General features: G+C 40.9%; 1 protein-coding gene across 6 annotated transcripts in view; it reads left to right on the plus strand.

Moving 5' to 3' along the window:
- The window catches only part of VPS13D (vacuolar protein sorting 13 homolog D), a 188,379-nt gene that overhangs the window by 138,532 nt on the left and 31,357 nt on the right, over positions 1 to 18,490 (plus strand). For all 6 annotated transcript variants that reach the window (XM_050931510.1, XM_050931512.1, XM_050931515.1 and 3 more), the window contains one exon: positions 1,758 to 1,953. In XM_050931510.1, the coding sequence (XP_050787467.1) occupies positions 1,758 to 1,953 (196 nt within the window). The remainder of the gene's footprint in view (positions 1 to 1,757; positions 1,954 to 18,490) is intronic.

Genomic DNA, 18,490 nt, shown 5'->3' on the forward strand with positions numbered 1-18,490 from the left:
GAGAATAGGTCCTGTTTAAGTGTACTGTTGGATATCAAAACTAAATTTAGGAAAGAGATCAGCCAAAATTTCTAATTTCCATATAGGTTCATAAATATGCATACAATCTCTTTGTAAGTGACAATAATAAAATAATATTCAGCCAGTGGTACAAATGAATGAATAAATGTATCGCGCTTAGCTTCCCCTGCTTTCACTCAGTTCCCGCAGATTCCAGTTTTCTTGCACAATCTGGCCCTTAGCCTGGCTGTATTCCAAGTTGCACCTGTTTAACTTTCAGCTGTCTTAAAAAAAACAAAACTTTATTTAAACTGGTGCAAAAGACAGTGTGGATACTCTTAATTTGATTGAAGACAGGCTTAGGTCAATTTAGCTTGAGTCGATTCTCTGCTGAATTAAGCTAAATCGATGTAAGCCAGATTTAAATCATTTGAATGTTTACGCTGTATTTTGTATCAGTTTCATTAAATTTGTTTGAAATTGCAGCTTTAGTTAAACTGGTGAAATTTCAAATGCAGTCTGTATGATTATCAAAAAGTCTTGTACTTAAGAAATGTAAAATTAGGGGGAAATTGTTTATTCAGTCTCCGGTATTAGACTGAAATAGTTTTCTAGGTATTTGAAGTCCCATCACTTGAGATAGGTGATGGGCCAAAAATGGAAAAGATTCATTTCTGTAAGTTGTTTCCATGTCTAACTCTTGTAGTTCACTTAAGTGCAGGGATAAAAAAATTTCTATGCAAAAGATAGCAGTGAAGTTCTAAATGGATCATGTTAGACTTTCCTGTGAATGCAAAGCATTTTGGTTGTCCCAGTTACAGAACATTAGGTGTGTTCTAAAATCAGGTATAAATTATGTTGCTAGCGACATGTGAAATCTGAAATACGATTGTTTAATGAAGTCAATTAGAAACATTCATTAGCCGATTAGCTTCTTTGACTTGAATTTTTGTTGTTGGTTTTTTGGTTTTTTTAATGTTTCCAATTTCCATTTCTTCAAAGAAGGAGTTGACTGTTAAATTCTGTCTGCTGAACTGTAGTTTTCCCAAATACTCCACTGTATGGCAAAGTTACCCAAATGAAACAATTAAACATAGCATATGCTATATGCTTCTCTACTCCAGAACTTATATACCAACAATACTGTTCGTACCGCCAACATCACAGTGTTTACTGTCTTTTGGCTGTGATGTAAAATCTGTAGTGCAGTCAAAGAAGTCAGTGAAGCTAGGTCAGTTGATACCAGCTGAGGATCTGCCTTTTAAGTTCCTAACCCCTTGTGAGCCCTCAAGTTCTCATGGACATTAACATTTTGTTAGAATGAGCTGCTGATCCCCAGTGTCCTGGTCAAAATTCCACTTTGCCTGCTTAAATTTCTCTTTGTATTTCCAACTGAGCACTGTATTTTTTATTTCCTGTCCTAAGCTGTTGTGTAATATTTTGTGTTCTGTTAAATCCTTGTCACACTGTTGGAGGTGGCCTCACTTCAGCAGTAGACACAATACTTTTATGTATATATAGCGTCAGGATAAAATGCCCTATACAAATATAAGACTATGTTATTAGATTAATTTAAAAAATCCATTCATAATTCAAACTTTTCATGTACTGCATTAAGTGGGTAGCATGCTTTTCCACTACCAAGAACGTTCAAAAAAGTAAATCATTTAACATTGTCAATTGTAATAACATCCTGTTTTTTTTATTTTTAGTGGCAAAGCAGTTGGTCCACTTACAGTTTTTGTTGTCTTTGCTAGGTATCATTGGTGGATTAACAAGTGTAATAACCTCAACAGTAGAAGGTGTCAAAACTGAAGGAGGAGTCAGTGGTTTCATATCAGGCCTTGGGAAAGGGCTGGTTGGCACAGTAACCAAACCAATGGCTGGTGCCCTTGATTTTGCCTCTGAAACAGCACAGGCAGTGAGAGACACTGCAACTCTTAGTGGCCCCAGGTCAGTGAACACTTTTCTTTTCTAATCATAATAAAGTGTCTACAAAACCATATTGCAATACCTTCTGCAATTTTGTAATGAATTTTGTTTCCTAGCCCAAAGGAACTGTAATTTTGTAATTATTATTTTGTATTATTAGTTTTGCCTCTAGTTTATTTAATTATCTCCTTTCTTAAATACTGCATTTGTAGTCTTACTAATGTGGCCGTGTGTACTAGTAAAATTGGTACAGAAAAGCTACAGTGTAATGTATGAGATTCTCATTACTAAGAACATAAGAACGACCATACTGAGTCAGACCAAAGGTCCGTCTAGCCCAGTATCCTGTCTTCCAACAGTGGCCAATCCCAGGTGCCTCAGAGGGAATGAACAGATCAAGTGATCCATCCCCCATCGCCCATTCCCAGCTTCTGGCAGACGAAGGCTAGAGACACCATCCCTGTCTATCCTGGTTAATAGCCATTGATGGACCTATCCTCCATGAACTTATCTAGTTTTTTTTTTTAACCATACTATAGTCTTGGCTTTCACAACATCCTCTGGCAAGGAGTTCCACAGACTGACTGTGCGTTTTGTGAAAAAAATATTTCCCTTTGTTTATTTTTAACCTGCTGCCTATTAATTTCATTTGGAGACCCCTACTTCTTGTGTTATGAGAAGGAGTAAATAACACTTCCTTATTTACTTTCTGCACGCCACTCATGATTTTATATACCTCTATCATATCCCCCCTTAATCTTCTCTTTTCCAAGCTGAAGAGACCTAGCCTCTTTAATCTTTCCTCATATGGAAGCTGTACTATACCCCTAATAATTTTTGTGTCCCTTTTCTAAACCTTTTCCAATTCCAGTATATCTTTTTTGAGATGGCGCGACCACATCTGCACGCAGTATTACTACATCATATTATAATAAATCAGGAAAAAGTCTGAAGAGCTTAAATATAATAAAGAAATTGCCAGCGTGGCATCCTGATGCAGAATTGAACTAAAAATGATGTTCTTTAGGCCTCCATTAAGAATTCATAGGAAAAAGATGTTTTAAAAAAGTTGAAGAGCTCTGAAGATAATGTAATAGCCACATCCCTTCTATTTTTCTTTTGCAAAATCAGTTTTTACTAAGAATATGTATATATGTGTGATTGTGCATGTGCACACGTTACTCCTGGGGGAATTCTGTGCCAAAACAATTAAAAATTCCATGCACAATATTTTACAGTTCTGCAAAATTATGTATATTTTATTTGTTAAAATAACAATCAAGCTAGTTTCTGTTATTTTGGTAATTTATTCCAAAATACCTGTCAGCAAGTATGTCTGTAGCAATATAGATGGCAATAAAGATTCCCCCAGGAGTAGAGAGTTAAAAAAACCTCTACGACAAGCCAGTTCCTGTTTCTCTGTTATGCTTTTACTGGGTGCCTCAGTCTAGGTGTGTCACACGTGCTGGCTGGGCATATAGTGGGGAAAACTCTGCCCCTCTGGTCTCAGACACTTGCCCTTCACCCCTGAGCCCAGACACCCACATCCCCTAACCCCAGAGCCCATCTGTGGGGCAACTCCCAGCCCAGATACTCTTACCCCCAGAACCCAGCTGCATGTACCCCCCATTTATTTCTCTTCTCATATCAGGATCCTCCATTCTCCCCATATGCCAGCAGTTCTGTCTGCCCTTCCCCGTGCCCTCCATTCCTCCCTAAGCCAGGGACTCAATGTGCACCCTGATTCCCATCTCCCCCCAAACCAAGGGTTGTCTGCCCCCTCCCCATTTTTACCTTCCTACCATAGCCTACATAGGTTCTGTGTTTCTGTGTGCCACCTCTCCATCCCCCCCTCCAGGATCCACCTTTTGCTCCTTTGGTAGGGACTCTATATGCCTTCTGTTGCACAGACACTATGCCTTTCTCTGTGTGTTCAGTGGCTTGCATGTTGTGGGCACTACCAGAAATAAATAATATTTAATTATATTAAACATGTTTAAGATAAATGTTGTACAAAACTGATACAAATAATAATGGCAAAATAAATGAGGGAAAGGGGAAAGAATAGGAGAGTTCCAGAGAGTTGGATCTACAAGAATAAACGTTTTATTTCCAGTGGTTAAGTGGCATTCAGTTCCTGTATGTTGATGCTGTGCTGTGTTACTGCATGCCTTAGGAACTCTGTCTGTTGTACAAGATTCTGCACAGCAAGGGGGTTAAAAAATCCAGGTATATTTATTTTGTGATTTTCAGAATGGTGGCTTTTTTTTTTTTTAAGTCTTTCCATTTGGTTTTTCCATTTCCTGCATTTTATTATGCCACACTCAGAATCCTGATGCGTCTGCCATCACTATTTCAGTAAAGAACAATAAGCTTGATGAAGTGTGAGTGAGGTGCAGGAAACTCGTAAGAATGCAAACCTAGACGTACTTTGTTGTGGAAGTAGGAAGTGTTCCAAATGCACCAGCCTTTTTAACTGCCAATGAATGTATTACATGTAAAAAGAATTAATGTTAAGATTCATAAGGTTCAATTAGCCCATCTGCTGTTGGTAATGATGAATTTTTGTATAATAGGGCCCCACACTTTACCTGCATCAAACGTAACAGTAAATTTGAGCAACGACTAAATAAGCATGTTGGGGGCTGGGAAGGGAATAGGAGCTGCTAGCATATAGATATATGCACTTGGGACTTAGTTTAATTTGTAGAATTGAAATGCCAAGGATCATAGTTTGGGTAAGTAAATAGAGATTTAAAGAAAAAACCCATATAGAGTATGATTAGAAATGTTATATCTCAGACAAGTAGAAGGTTGGGACACATTCAAACAAAATAACTGATGTGTTAACCTAAGCAGTCTCAGAGTTCATTTTAAAAAAACAGTTATACTCTTTTTTTTTAAATAAATGATTATGAAGGTTGTACTATGTTCTATTAAAATGCGTATATCATGATGTGCACATGCATACAATGTGTTCATCACACTGAAATATCTGCATTCATGAATTTCCAACCTATTTGCAATATTACTAATGATGAGGTTGCATGACAGATGAGAAACTAGACTTCAGGCAAGAGCTATCTTTGTCCACCTGCTATCTGCCTTTGTAGCACAATGCCCTCCTGATGGTGACTGACTGAGTACAGATTAGGAAATTTCTATGATTTGAACCAGAGCTGAGCTTCCACTGAATTTATAATAAGTTTTGTTTGTCATGGACCTACAGCAGCATGAGGTGAAGTTCATCATCATGCAATTTTCAATCCTTTGCAAATTAACAAATTCCCAATTTAGTTGGATGGTAAATGAATATCAGAAACCATACAAGACATCTAAATATAATGAGTGGAGGACAAAAATGTGTCCAGTACACAGAAATCTTGTATTGTTGCAACTGTCCTTTGAAAATCCATTGACCTATAAACCTTTCTTCAAGAAAAAAAAATTCTAGTAATTAATTTAGGAAGCCTCTTTACGCAGGTGTGACTGTATTTGTTTTTCATAAAAAGATTTTAATCACAGATGTATGGACCTTATAAATTAAAATACACTCAACTGCACTTATGTTGCAAAAGTTCATAAAAGAATCCCACGCCCACTTTTCTCTGTGATTCTCTTGTATAATCAAGCCACTAGATTGTTCTTTGGACGACAGGGAGAACAACAACAAAGGATTTTGACTTGTTTCGACTGTTGTGTACCAATAGCCCCCTGTTGCATTTGTTAACTGTTCAGCTATGTGTGGTTTGGAATCAAAATAAAATGCTGTTCCAAACTGAATCACTGGCTCAGGGTTGCACTTTCTGCTCTACATGTGCTGGGCCATGACTGTTCCGAGTTAAGAAGTATACAGAAATAAATGCTCGAGCTGATCTGATTAGTGTTGCTTAACCTTGCAAAGTATGAATTAAAGTAAGTTTACTGTCATGGATGGACTCAAAGTCTGTGGTTGACACTATTCCAGTGCTGAGATCTCGTTCTGATCTCAGATACAGGGGGGCACACGTGGCCAGATACCTAGAAAAATCCGCTGTATAATTTCAATAGCTGATTTCAAGTATATAAGACAAATTATATCTAGAGGTTTTTCTAGAACCTCCATCTGTTGTAGTTTTTATGATGTAGGAGTGGGGAGTTATGTCTTCAGTATGCTATTAGTGCAATGGGGAATTTTCTGTCAAGTATCTCTTACAGTAAATTAGGTTGTAGTTGGTACAAGCCGTGCATATTCCGGAATCAAGCATTCTCGTTTTTGTGATGTCTAAAAGTTGGAACTGTTTGTTCTTCTTCAAGCGATTGCTCATATCGATTCCACTTAGGTGTGTGCACGCCCCGTGCACAGTCATCAGAAAGCTTTTCCCCTAGCAGCACCTGTCGGGTTGGCTGTGGAGTCCCCCTGGAGTGGCGCCTCCTCAGTGCTCTATATATGATCCTGCTAACCCGGCGCCTCCTCAGTTCCTTCTTGCCACCAGTGACAGTCATTGGAACTGTGGTGTCTTGCTCAGCAAGCTCTCCAAGTTTCCCTAGCTTCATCTGCTTTAGTGTTTGTCTTCCCTGGTTACTTATTAATTAGTGTAGTATTAATAATTCACTGTTGGGAATGGAGAGTTCCTCTCCAACCCGACTGCACTCTCCCTGGGGACTGCCTAAGTCCCAGGGGTTCAAATCCTGCAACAAGCCTATGCCAATGGGCAACCCCCATGACACTTGCTTAAAGTGTGTGGGGGAAACGGATCAGGTGGATACATGCAGATTTGTGAAGGGTTTAGCCCAATAACGAAAAATGACCCGAACTTTAGACAGAAGCAGCTCCTTATGGAGGCAGCACTTAGACCACAAACAGCATCGGCAGGAGTGCATTGGTGCTTAGTGCCCTGGCAGTGGTAACGGAGAGGGCTTTGCAGTGCGGAAACAGTCGGAGACAACTCGGCACCAGTCCCATTCCTCGGGGCAGAAGTGGCACTGGAAACAAGAGAGGAGTTGTTCCCCGACTTTGGGCTCACCCCCTTGGAACAGGCCAATAGGTGCTTCCCAGGGAGGAGTCCCCAGTGCCAAAAACTTTGGAGCCTGCACTGTCGACTTTGGTCCTGCAAGGGGGTCCGTTGAGTCCGGTGCAATTGGACTCACCATGTCAGGTGGTGGAGGAGGTGCAACTTCCTTCCACCTCAGACACATTTGATGCCACAAGAGACCTCATAGATACGACAGCACTGCAGTCACTGGCCCTTCGTGCCAAGTCTCTGATGCCACAGTGTGTGGCACTGTTCCGTGGAAAACCAGCAGTGCTCTGCCCCTCAGTGCCACCACCTGAAGCAAGATACCACTAGGAGTCCCAGCGCCACTCAGAGTCCCAACGCTGATCACACTCTAGGACATGGTTAAACTCGTGGCACTGCTCCAGGTCCTGCCAGCACTCCAGTTCAAGGCATTGAATGCCAGCACAGTCCATCTCAGTGCCTTTCCATGTCATCGTGCAGACCCTGCTCAAAGTACCACTCCAGGTTGTGGCACCACCCTCTAGCCTCGCTGCACTGCTCCCGCTGGCCCTCGTGGTGTAGGTCCCCTGCGAGACGGGATTTAAACATTTAGAGCAGGCCCAATGCAAGTCAGCACTGGGCAGACCCAGCCCAGTGAAAGCGAGTGAGGGTGGGGGAGAGCCAGCCACACAGGGAGGTGGAGAGGCCTTGGAGGAAGAGTGAGGCAAGTATGTTTGTGTGATTAGACAGTTGGCAACTCTAAAATCAGAAATATATGGAGATATATCTATCTCATGGAACTGGAAGGGACCTTGAAAGGTGATCGGGTCCAGCCCTCTGCCTTCACTAGCAGGACCACGCACTGATTTTGCTCCAGATTCCTAAGAGGCTCTGTCAAGGATAGAACTCACAACCCTGGGTTTAGCAGGCCAATGCTCAAACCACTGAGCTATACCTCACCCTCAGCATGGCCCTGAGCTAGATTCTTAAGTCTGTATTCCATATGGGGTCTGCTGAGCCTCATAGGCTGCCAACAGGAAATGGGCAAATGCCTGTCACCAGTTGCCACCATCGCTCTAGGCCTCTCTTTCTTCCCCCAAGCAGACTTGCTAAGTGACTGCTATAGTAGTAGGGATCTTTTGCTGCTGACCTTCTGTGGCTCACAGAGGTGTGAGGATTGAAGAGACTGAGGGACGATTTCTTTGCCACCGCAGAGTCTGTGTAGCAGACGTGGATGGAATGCATCACCTCCCCCCCTCACTTCACAATACTAAATTAGCTTCTCAGAAAAAAAAAAAACTGACGTGCTTTAAAATGCTAAATGTATGTAAAAGTACAATCTTTTTTATTCCGTGTTCTAGAAAGTACAGTAAATGATGATTTATCTATCTACTGCTCATCAACATTATTACTATGGGCTATAAAAAGTTATTAAAATTGTTTTTGGACTCTTCTTCGGGTGTCATTCATGTCCAACTGAACTCCAATTTGGCAGAAAAATCTAACTAAGCTACAAACTTAAACCCCCAGTTTTAAGATAGATGTTCCTTTGTCTGCAGATTTAAGAGAAGGAACCAAAATAAAACTACTTATAATAGTAAGTACCCCTCTGATACTTATAATAGAAATGCAGTCTCCTCCTACACAAAGTGGGAATTAGATGGCTGGCTTATGATTGCTGCTTATGGTCACAAAATATTCCGAAAAGCAGCTGAAACATCACTGCCTCCCTCTTAAGTATAGCTGTCTCCACCAAAGCACCAAAATCGTCTTCCAAGTGATGTCTTTTTTCCTTCTGTTTGGCTGAACTCTAAATAGTCCCTAATACTCAGCAGCCTAAAACAAAACATTGCTCATTATAATGCAGCTTATGTAAGGCTCTTACCAGTTCCTGAGAAATTGTTTAAAAAAAAAAAATTCTTTGAATAAAGTTGTGAAAGTGCAAGATTCGTGTTCTATTAGATTGATGGAAAAAAATATCCATTTCTTGGTCATAGTAGTTTAATATCATTGCTAGAAATGAGACATACTTTTCCTTTTACCATTTTGGTTCTAAGTTACCATGATTGATTTAATGGAAACTGCTAGATATCAGGTGCACACCCTGGAAAAACAGAAAGCTTGGAAACGAACCAAGTATTGTGAAGGCACTTATTTTACATTTCCAGTTCTGCCATTTTTGGATAGAACTATTGCAAATCTGACATTTTTTTAATGTGTGCATTTGTGTGCTTAATATAAGTTTTAAAAATAAAAGTAGAGATCAAAATTAATAGCCTTAGAATTCATTCATCCTCAAACTCAGTGGTATAAAAGACCCCTAGGTAAACAGAGCCTGATTCTGTTTTGCGGGACAGTCACGCTTCCAGCTGAGTTGCATACTTATTTTTCAAGTTCCACGATATGTGAAACATTCCACATTTTGGTCTAAAGCAGAATGTTTATTCCACTTGTTAGAGAATAAGGAGCCAATTCTTTTTCCATATGGATGCATTTAAATGTTTAGATCGTTGTGTTAGGGAATATATTTAACATTTTTCGGTCTGCATTATACTCTAGTATAAAATATTTTCTTCTGAAAAATTACTCACCTTGCCCCAGGGTTGGAAATTTCTACCCTTTTCAGTACAATTTAATGATGCAAGACTCTAGTAGATTAGAGAGCCGAGAAGCGTACTTGCTTAGCTGAATTCACCAAAACTTACTGCTTTATTATAAACTTATGTGCTCAGAAATTTCTATAACGTTTTAATGTTCCCTTTCGTGTCATAAGTAATTTTTATGCTGGTTGAGCTATTCCGAGCACATGCAGACCCAGAAATCTGGAGTTCTGCTGACCTTTCACAACCCTGTGGTCTTGGGCATGTTACTTAAAATTCTGTCTTGGTTTCCTCATTTGCAGAATTGGGAGTACAATACCTAGGTCGCCAAGATGTGGTGTGGATTAGAAAATGGAAAGCACTATAGTTTTTATAGACTTCTAGATCGTTGAGTCTGTTAACATGCATACAGTCACAGTGCAACCACAAGTTGGAACTTTGAGTTTTTTTAATTGTTATTTTGTGGTTAAGTATTTACAATCTTCTCAAAAGAACTAGGTTCTTGTCCTGGGGCGCATCTGATCTATTCTTTTAGATTTCCAGTTGCATAGGTGGCTGTTGCATGCTTTAATTACTATTTTTCTTTTTGTCAGCATTAAGAATAATAAATACACTCATTATACCCTGGTGCTGACAAGTGTCATGCAGACACATTTAGAAGCCCTGTCATGCCTGCTTCATAGGTCAGCCTGAATCTCACACATTTGGCAGAACTGTGGGCAGGAGTTGCAGTTTACCTTACAGCCACTAAAGAATGTGGCACCAGAGCCCCACAGAGGAGGAGTAATAAAGAAATTTAGTTCCAAAGACTGCAGGGTATCTGAGGAAAGTGAATCTTTGGATTGGCTAAAGAGGATGGGGCAGGAATGGAGGCTGGAAAGGGATGAGGGTAGAATGGGGACGGCTGACGGGGAGTGTAGGAGAAAAGGGGGGATCTTGTCTCATTTCAAATCCTCATTAACTCCCAGGCTCCCACTACCCCTCTGTGCCTAGAAGTTGCCTCCTTTCTCCCCATCCCAAGGTCGGGGTGCCATGTTGGCAAGGCAGTGTGTGTGCACCAAGTTTGCCCTGCTGCTGGCCTATAGAAGAACACATTGTTCTATTCACCAGAGCTGTCAAATAGACTACCTTCATCAACACCAAATCCATACAGTTTATTAAGGTAAAATATATGGTTGTATGCCAATTAGCTCATTAAATATTTTTGCATAAAATATCACACACAGAGCTATACAAAACTTGGAAGCTATGGGAGTCAGTTTTTTAATAGTTGCAAGTGTCTTTGGGAGAATCATAAAATCATGGATGCTAACAAAGTGTAGCAATGCTAGCTAATCTGGATGGAGACAAGTGTAATGAATTAATTAACATTAAGTGTAGTTTTGAACAACATATTTATTGGCCTGCATGGTCACAGTACATCATTTGTGAGAAGTATCTCTTTTAAGGCGGGAATTTCCTGTAGTGATCTTAATGTCATCCCAACATGCCTGTAAGTCAGTTGGGTATTGGGAGTGAGTTGAGTGGGTCAGGCATTACATTTCCTCCTCTCTTAAAAGTGACACGTGATACATCACAATAAATCACTAAAAGTTCCTTTGCAAAAGATCTGTGCAAAATGAACTGTAAAGTTAAGTGTTAAATCTACCAAATATTAAGGATGGGAAGACATTCCATTTCAGAACCCCTAAGCAGTGATACTCAGACTTTTTAATGTGTGTCTCTTTGCAGCACACTACTAAAACACTGTGTGATTTAATTATTAAGCAGTCGGGATGCTTTTGCTATGTTATCACCAATTGTAGTTGATAAAAATAATACTTGGGCAGTCATTTTTGCTATGAGAATTATATAGTAAATAAAACAATGAATTCACACTACTGTGGCTCTTTTGGGTTATGCTGATTGCTAATTTGACTCCTGAATCACTGAGGTATGAGCATCACTACCCTAAAGTAATGCTGGCTTTTTCTGTTCCTCTCTGACACCATAGCATGCACCATAGAGGGATGATGTTCTAGAGGGGCTCTTTAATCTAGCATATAAAATCCAGTAGCTAGAAGTTGAAGCTAAAATATTCAAACTGAAAATAAGGTGCACATTTTTAATAGAGTAGGTAATTAACCATTAGAGCAGTTTACCACTGGATGTGGTAGATTCATCACTCAGTCTTTAATCAAGATTGCAGGCCTCTCAAAAACACAAACTCTAGTTCCAGCACAAGTTACTGAGTTCCAAGCAGAAATTACTGGATAAATTTCTATGGTTGTGTTATGCAGGTGGTCAGACTTAACTGATCATAATGGGTCCCTTCTGGCTTTAAAATCCATTAATCTATGTTGCGACACACCCAGCTAGCACAAACTGTGGTTGGAGCATGGAGCCAAACCATGGAGGCTGGGATAAGTGGTGGTTTTATAGCATATGGTGCCAGTTTAAAAACGTTTCATGTACTTTTAACAGGTTGTATTTTAAAAGCCTGACCTCCTGATGAACTTCTTCAGAAGAAAGAAATCCTATAATTGCATAAGCTGTCTGAACTTCTGAAGCATAAACTCATTTAATTTGTGAAGAAAAACAAACTTAATATTGTTTTGTTGGAGATAAACTTAACATTAGTTCTGTTCTTTATGAAACAAGAAAGGACAGCTGGCTTAATTTTTTTTAATGTCAGGGCATTGGGAAGATATTAAAAGAAAATCTGTCTTGACAGTGCAGCATACATTTAATTTATTAGCAACTAATGTGTATGATTTTGAGTGAGTTTTATATTTTCTTCTAAGTACTGCAGTGTCACATACAGCGGTTCTGATTATTTCCACATTTGTGTTGCATACTGGCAAAAAGCTCAATCCAAAACCAGAAAACTCTCCTGTCATTGAATAGATATATTCAGAAAGCTGTCTTCTAAAAATCTGCTTTAATGCATGCTACAGTACTTTTGTTAAGAAAACACGCATTAAAACTTTTTCTTGTAATTCACAAGGTAGTAAAAGGAATTTTCTGATATTACCCTTTAGTAATCTTGGATACATGCCTGTGGGCTTTTGGAGAGCCTTATTTGAAATCCCTTTTTATACCACAATCACATTCAATACAGGAAATTGCCATTATGGCTTTCCCTCAGACTTCTGCCAAAGCAGCTTAACTCTGACCAGAGACTTTTCCTTAGTTATTATTGAACTATGTTTTTTTTTAATATCAGCAACATGAGACTGAAAAATCAAGAATTCACTTTCTGAAATGTCAGTAGAAACAAAGGATCAGACAGGTAGCCTTGTTAGTCTGGATCTGTAAAAGCAGCAAAGAATCCTGTGGCACCTTATAGACTAACAGATGTTTTGGAGCACGAGCTTTCGTGAGTGAATACCCGCTTCGTCAGATGCATGTCTGCAAGTGGGTATTCATTCACGAAAGCTCATGCTCCAAAATGTCTGTTAGTCTATAAGGTGCCACAGGATTCTTTGCTGCTTTTATAGAAGCAAAGGATTACTTCATGGGGTTACCCAGTTCTAACAGGTTTGTTGGACCATGTTAAATTAGGAGCACTTTATTTAGGGCTAGCCTTAATGTGTAGTAGAAAATTCTCCTATGCATATGTACTGGGTTCTTAAAAATGTACTTCTATCCAGAAGAGAGGCCATGTAGCTGTGCAGTAAGATCTTGGTTCTTGGACAATGTCAGTGAGTGACCAAATGGCTTTTAAAATAAAAAAAAAAAAATTGTATGTCTTTGCCTCCTCTGCTACCCCTTTTCGTGTCAGCAAATAGGATTGTAGCATTCAAACTGATGATAAAGAGGCATAGGAAGATAAGAGGGAGTCTCTGATGCGTCAATTTCATTGTTCAGCCCTGGAATTCTTCATAATGCAACAGCAGCAGAACTAAAAGAGTGCCTGGGAGTAGAAATAGAAGTTAAGAGGAAGAGTATGCACATAATACCACATAGAGTATAAAGTCTGTGGGAAGGGGAGAGCTCATTTAAGATTCTATCAGGAGTGTCCCTACTTGCCCCTTGTTTTAAACTAAAGTTGTAATGCTTGTTTTCACCAGTTTACCCATCTTGCGAGTTAATTAATATTCAGAGTCCTCCACTTACTAGGGCACTTGTCCCTGAAACAAATCATGTTGTTTGGCATTCTGCCTGTGTCCTGACTGAGCAGGGGATAAACTTGTTTACCGATACACCTATCTAACTCCCCGCCTCTTAATGATTTCTTTTATGTTGACCTTTATGCTTGGAAATCCTTCCCTAACCCAGGGCCTACCTGATTCAAAGCCCATTGAAATCAACAACAATTTTTCCATTGATTTCAGTGGGCTTTGGATCAGGTCCCTTTATGAGACTTTATCTGTCCTCAGCTCTTTTAACCCCTCCCAAAAATTCACCTAGAAACTAGAGGTGAAACAGATTTATCAGCTAATACCCAGTCTCGTGCCAATGCGAAACAGTTCGGGTTACAGTGTATTCCTGACTCTCTATCAGTGTGATTTGTAAATGACTCGGGCAATGGGGTTTCCTTCCTTTGCGTTCCCTTCAGGTTAATAGACCTTTGTTATGATATATTTTCTCATAATCAATCTAACTAGAAGGACACACACTTCATAGCTTCTGTAGGCCAAGCACATTGCACACACCGGGTCTCTGGGTGTTCCCACATTCTATCCCCCACAAGCCCCAATCTGTGGCACCCTCCCATCTCACTATAGTTTAGGGACTCAGTATATCTTCCCCCAATCTCCCCGCTGCTAGGGATTCTGTGTGCTCACCAGTCGCATTCCCCTCGTGGCAAGGGCTCTGTGTGCTCTCCTACCCCAATACCAGATTCCTCCAGTCTCTCCCCTACCAGGGGTCTGCCCCCGGCCCAATCCTCCTCCTCCTTCCCCCTGCTCCACAATCTTCCACTCTTCCTGCATGTGGGAGAGGCTCCGTGTGCACCATCATTCCCTTCTTCCCCTGTGTCAAGGGCATTATGAGTCCTCCTCCCCATATCAGGATCTGCCATTCTCCCCCCACAGCCCCATTATTAGGGGATGTGTGCATGCCTCCAGTGTCCCTTCTTCCCATGCCTCCATATTTGTCCGCCCCGCCCCCACTCCATTATCTATGTGGGAAGTAAATCATTCAGTGTATTAACATGTTAAACTCTGTTGAGAGGATGGTCAGGGATATTGTTATGCTGGAATGCATTAATGCAGTGATCCCCAAACTCCCTAGGGGAGCACAGAGGAGTATTCAAGGGGGCATAGTGGGGCCCAGGCCAGCCCCTTCCCTCCCCCCTGGGGGAAGAGGGAAGTGCCACCCAGCTGCGCTCCGCCAGCCAGCCACAGTTCTGGCCTCGGCCTCAGCATCCAGCTCCACTCCTGGCCGGGGCCCTGACTGCGGCCTTGCTCCCAGCCCTGACCATGGCCCCTCTTCCAGTCCTGGCTCCTGACCACAGCTCAGGGGTGTATGACCAAAAAAGTGTGGGAACCACTGCATTAATGGGTGCCATAACCAAATTGATAGTTGCAGAGATGAAGTGCTTGATTAGAGACATCATTCAAAAGTTAATGCGTTAGAGACAGACAAACACAGAAATGTCATCAAGTTCAGTGTAGGGCCTTTGCCCAGTTAGCCAACTTTTCCTTTGTGCAGGTTTGTTCCTGTTACTTCTTGTGAAACTCTGTTGGGCTGCTCAAAACAATTGCTGTTCCTCACTGATGTTCATGTCTCCCCTGCCTTCCATCATTGTTAGGCCAGATTTTGCAGGTTTAAACTCCTCTCCTGCGGTCAGCTATCCAAACTCCCTCATCATTTTTAGTGCTTATCTTTGAATCTCCTCTTCCTGAATAACCTGTCCCTGAATTCTAAGGAGCATCAGTACTGTGTGAAAACGGACCATCGTCTGCCTGCTCTGTGACATCATGCATTGCCTATGCAAGCAATCCAAAGTTGTATTGTCTAGTTTTGCTACCATATTTCATTGCAAACTCGTATCCAATTTTCTGTTCACTCTTATCCCTAGGGTTAGGGTGAGAGATTTGGCTTGACTGCTTTACAAATGTCTCCTCGTCAATAAATATCTGTGTCGTGGGTTATTTTTTCCCTAGATATATTGGGTTGCAGTTTTCCAGGTTGATTCTCATTTCATTTCCTGCCATATTTCTAACCTCTTTAAGTTCCTTAATGTTTCCTCTTCTCACTGGTGTTTTAAACACTTCATAGTTTAATGTCATCTACAAGTGTACTTTCTGTGCCTTTTTTTACCAGATCCTTAAAATGAAGTTAAGTAAGCCAGAATTCAGTTGCACTCCCTGAAGAACCCCTCCCCACACACCGTCCTCGCTAGCTCAGAGAACTGTTGTCCAGCAGATCTCCAAGGCTCTGGTCGGAAGGACTGAGGCAGTTGGGGCATCTCTCACGTTCCATGCCCGGCTCTACGCCCGCGTTCCTTTGAGACTTTCACCACTGGCATGCCCAGCGCCATGACAAGGCTGCACAGTAGCCCCACTGGACAGTGCTTCCAGATGGTTTTGCCGTACTCCTGAGCCCTGGGCACGTCTTCCAGGTGTGTGAATGTGCAGAGACGCATTTCAAAGAAATTCAGTTACTCAGCAGTAACCTTCGTATTTCATGACTTGCATGTGAAATGCAAATTAAATATTGTATAGAAGTAACTGGATCCTCTCCTGGGATTTTGTTCCCTTTGAGATCCTGCAGCAGATAATAGATGTGGATGGTTTTTACCTACAGAATATGTTTTCTTCATGAAACACATTGGCTATAACACAGCTATAATACACAGGGGAGGGATAGCTCAGTGATTTGAGCATTTGCCTGCTAAACCCAGGGTTGAGTTCAATTCTTGAGGAGGCCACCTAGGGATCTGGTGCAAAAATCAGTACTTGGGCCTGCTAGTGAAGACAGGGGGCTAGACTCGATGACCTTTCGAGGTCCCTTCCAGTTCTAGGAGATTGGTATCTCTCCAATTATTATTATTTATTATTATTATTAGCAAGTGGAAGAGAGGCAAATTACACTAAGTTCTACTTTTTTCATGCCAGCTGTGACAGACTGGAGATCCCATAGTTTCTTCTTTTTTAAGACAAACAGCTGTGGCATGATTACTCAAAAGCTCAATCTATGTAAGTCCTTACAATAAAACAGCGTTGGCTGTTTCTGGTTGCAGAGGAAAAGCTTGACAAATGCAGTTTCTCTGACTTGACAGTAAAAAGATGAAGCTTGTAAAAATGCCAGTCACTTCTATTTTATTTGATTGTGGTGTCTAAAATTTTGCAGCCCCATGTGTAAATCCACTTCATGTCCAGAGATGAAAAATGCAATTTAAGAAAAATGTATCATTCATACTGATATTATCCCATTCCCTGATTGGACACTAAACAAAGCCTAAACAATTCAGAGATGGACTAAAGCCTATATAAGGTATCCATTTTATTTTCCACTTTGAAGGTATGAATGAAGAGGGTCATGAATTCGGATGACCCATGAATTAGCAAAATCTAAACCACCATCTTTTTATGCATTTCTCCAGTGCTGCCAGTAATGTATGCCTAAGAGGGTGTTTACTAGATATTTGAATGCGCTCTGAAGGAAATACTTGTGAAAAGTCACAATAACCATTACAATTGATGGTAGCTTTGTGATTTCATTGGGAATTTACTTTCATTTGGTGACTGATGTCACTTTTAATCATGTGGAGGAAAAAGGGGGGATTGTTTTTGCTTTGTGATGGACCTGACGCTGCTCTGTGATAAACTATGAACGCTGTATGGTAATCTGGTTATTAGGGAGTTTATGGTATTAATATGTTGGTGTAGTTGTTTAATAGGCTATGGGGGGTGGGAGGGAAGCAAGAAAATGTTAATCAATTACCTGAGAATGGCTTGAGATAGCCCCTCTATCGGACAGAACTTAGGGGGTGATGCAAGAGCCTTTTGCTTTGACGTACTGCCTCCAACCCCTTGTGGAACTCACCAAACTGGTTTTGGGCAACAAGGTCCAGGCTGGGGAGGCTGAGGAGAACAAAGACCCTAGCTAATTTAAAAGGACAGCGCCTCAAGCAGTAAGGAGACAGTTCGGGGAAGCAGACTGACAGACACCCACCGGTGTGTGTCTAAAGTTTGGCTTTCCTACGCTTCATCAGGGGAGTGGTAAGACAGACATTCATGTAGTCCCTTTGTTCTTCTAAAACCCTTTTTCTCTTCTGTTATGCTTTTTTCCTCTTGTTTTAAGAAGGCTGTTTGGGCACTGTATTCACCACATGTCATAGAGTTTCAAAGGGAAGAACTGCTGGAACAAACCCAGGAAGAATTGCTAGATAAGCATGGTCAATAGACAGTGTACTTCAGCCTCTTCTCAGCGGGAGATTCCCAGGATTCCACTCCAGGAAAGGTAAAGGCACAAGTCCCGATATCTATGGGCAGGGTGCTCAGAGAGACCAGAGTGAGGCTTAAGGGGCGTCTAGAGCCCATAACTGCAATTTGCACCTATACATTTTTGCAGAGCATTAAGTACTCAGGGCAGCTTTAGTAGCTCATGAAATAGAACTTGTATCTTTTCAATGGATATGACCCTGGATTCTTTGATCCTCTGGTGTATATGTGCAAACACTGGTGGAGATTTTCTTCTGAATAAGAATGCTGCAAGTTGTTTCCTCTTATCAAGTAGATAATTTTTCTGTAGTTAGTTTCCTTCCCTGGCAACATACTGCTAATAAAATCCTATTGTTCATGATCTGTTTACCTTCCTGGAGTGTAGAATAGGAAGTTTATCGGTACCCACCTGAAAAACTAACCAGAATTTGAATCCTGTATGGCTTAGGAACTTGCTTTTTTAGAGGCCTCAGTTTTTAGGCCACATCCATTGTTGCTGGAATTTCACTTCTGTACTTGAGAAACATCGAAATGCCAGTAAGCATCTCTTATGCTTTGTACAGAAAATATATTTGTTTTGAAAACAGAAATTGTGTAGTTCTTC

Source organism: Gopherus flavomarginatus, chromosome 21, assembly GCF_025201925.1.
Source record: "Gopherus flavomarginatus isolate rGopFla2 chromosome 21, rGopFla2.mat.asm, whole genome shotgun sequence".
Taxonomy (NCBI): Eukaryota; Metazoa; Chordata; order Testudines; family Testudinidae; genus Gopherus; species Gopherus flavomarginatus.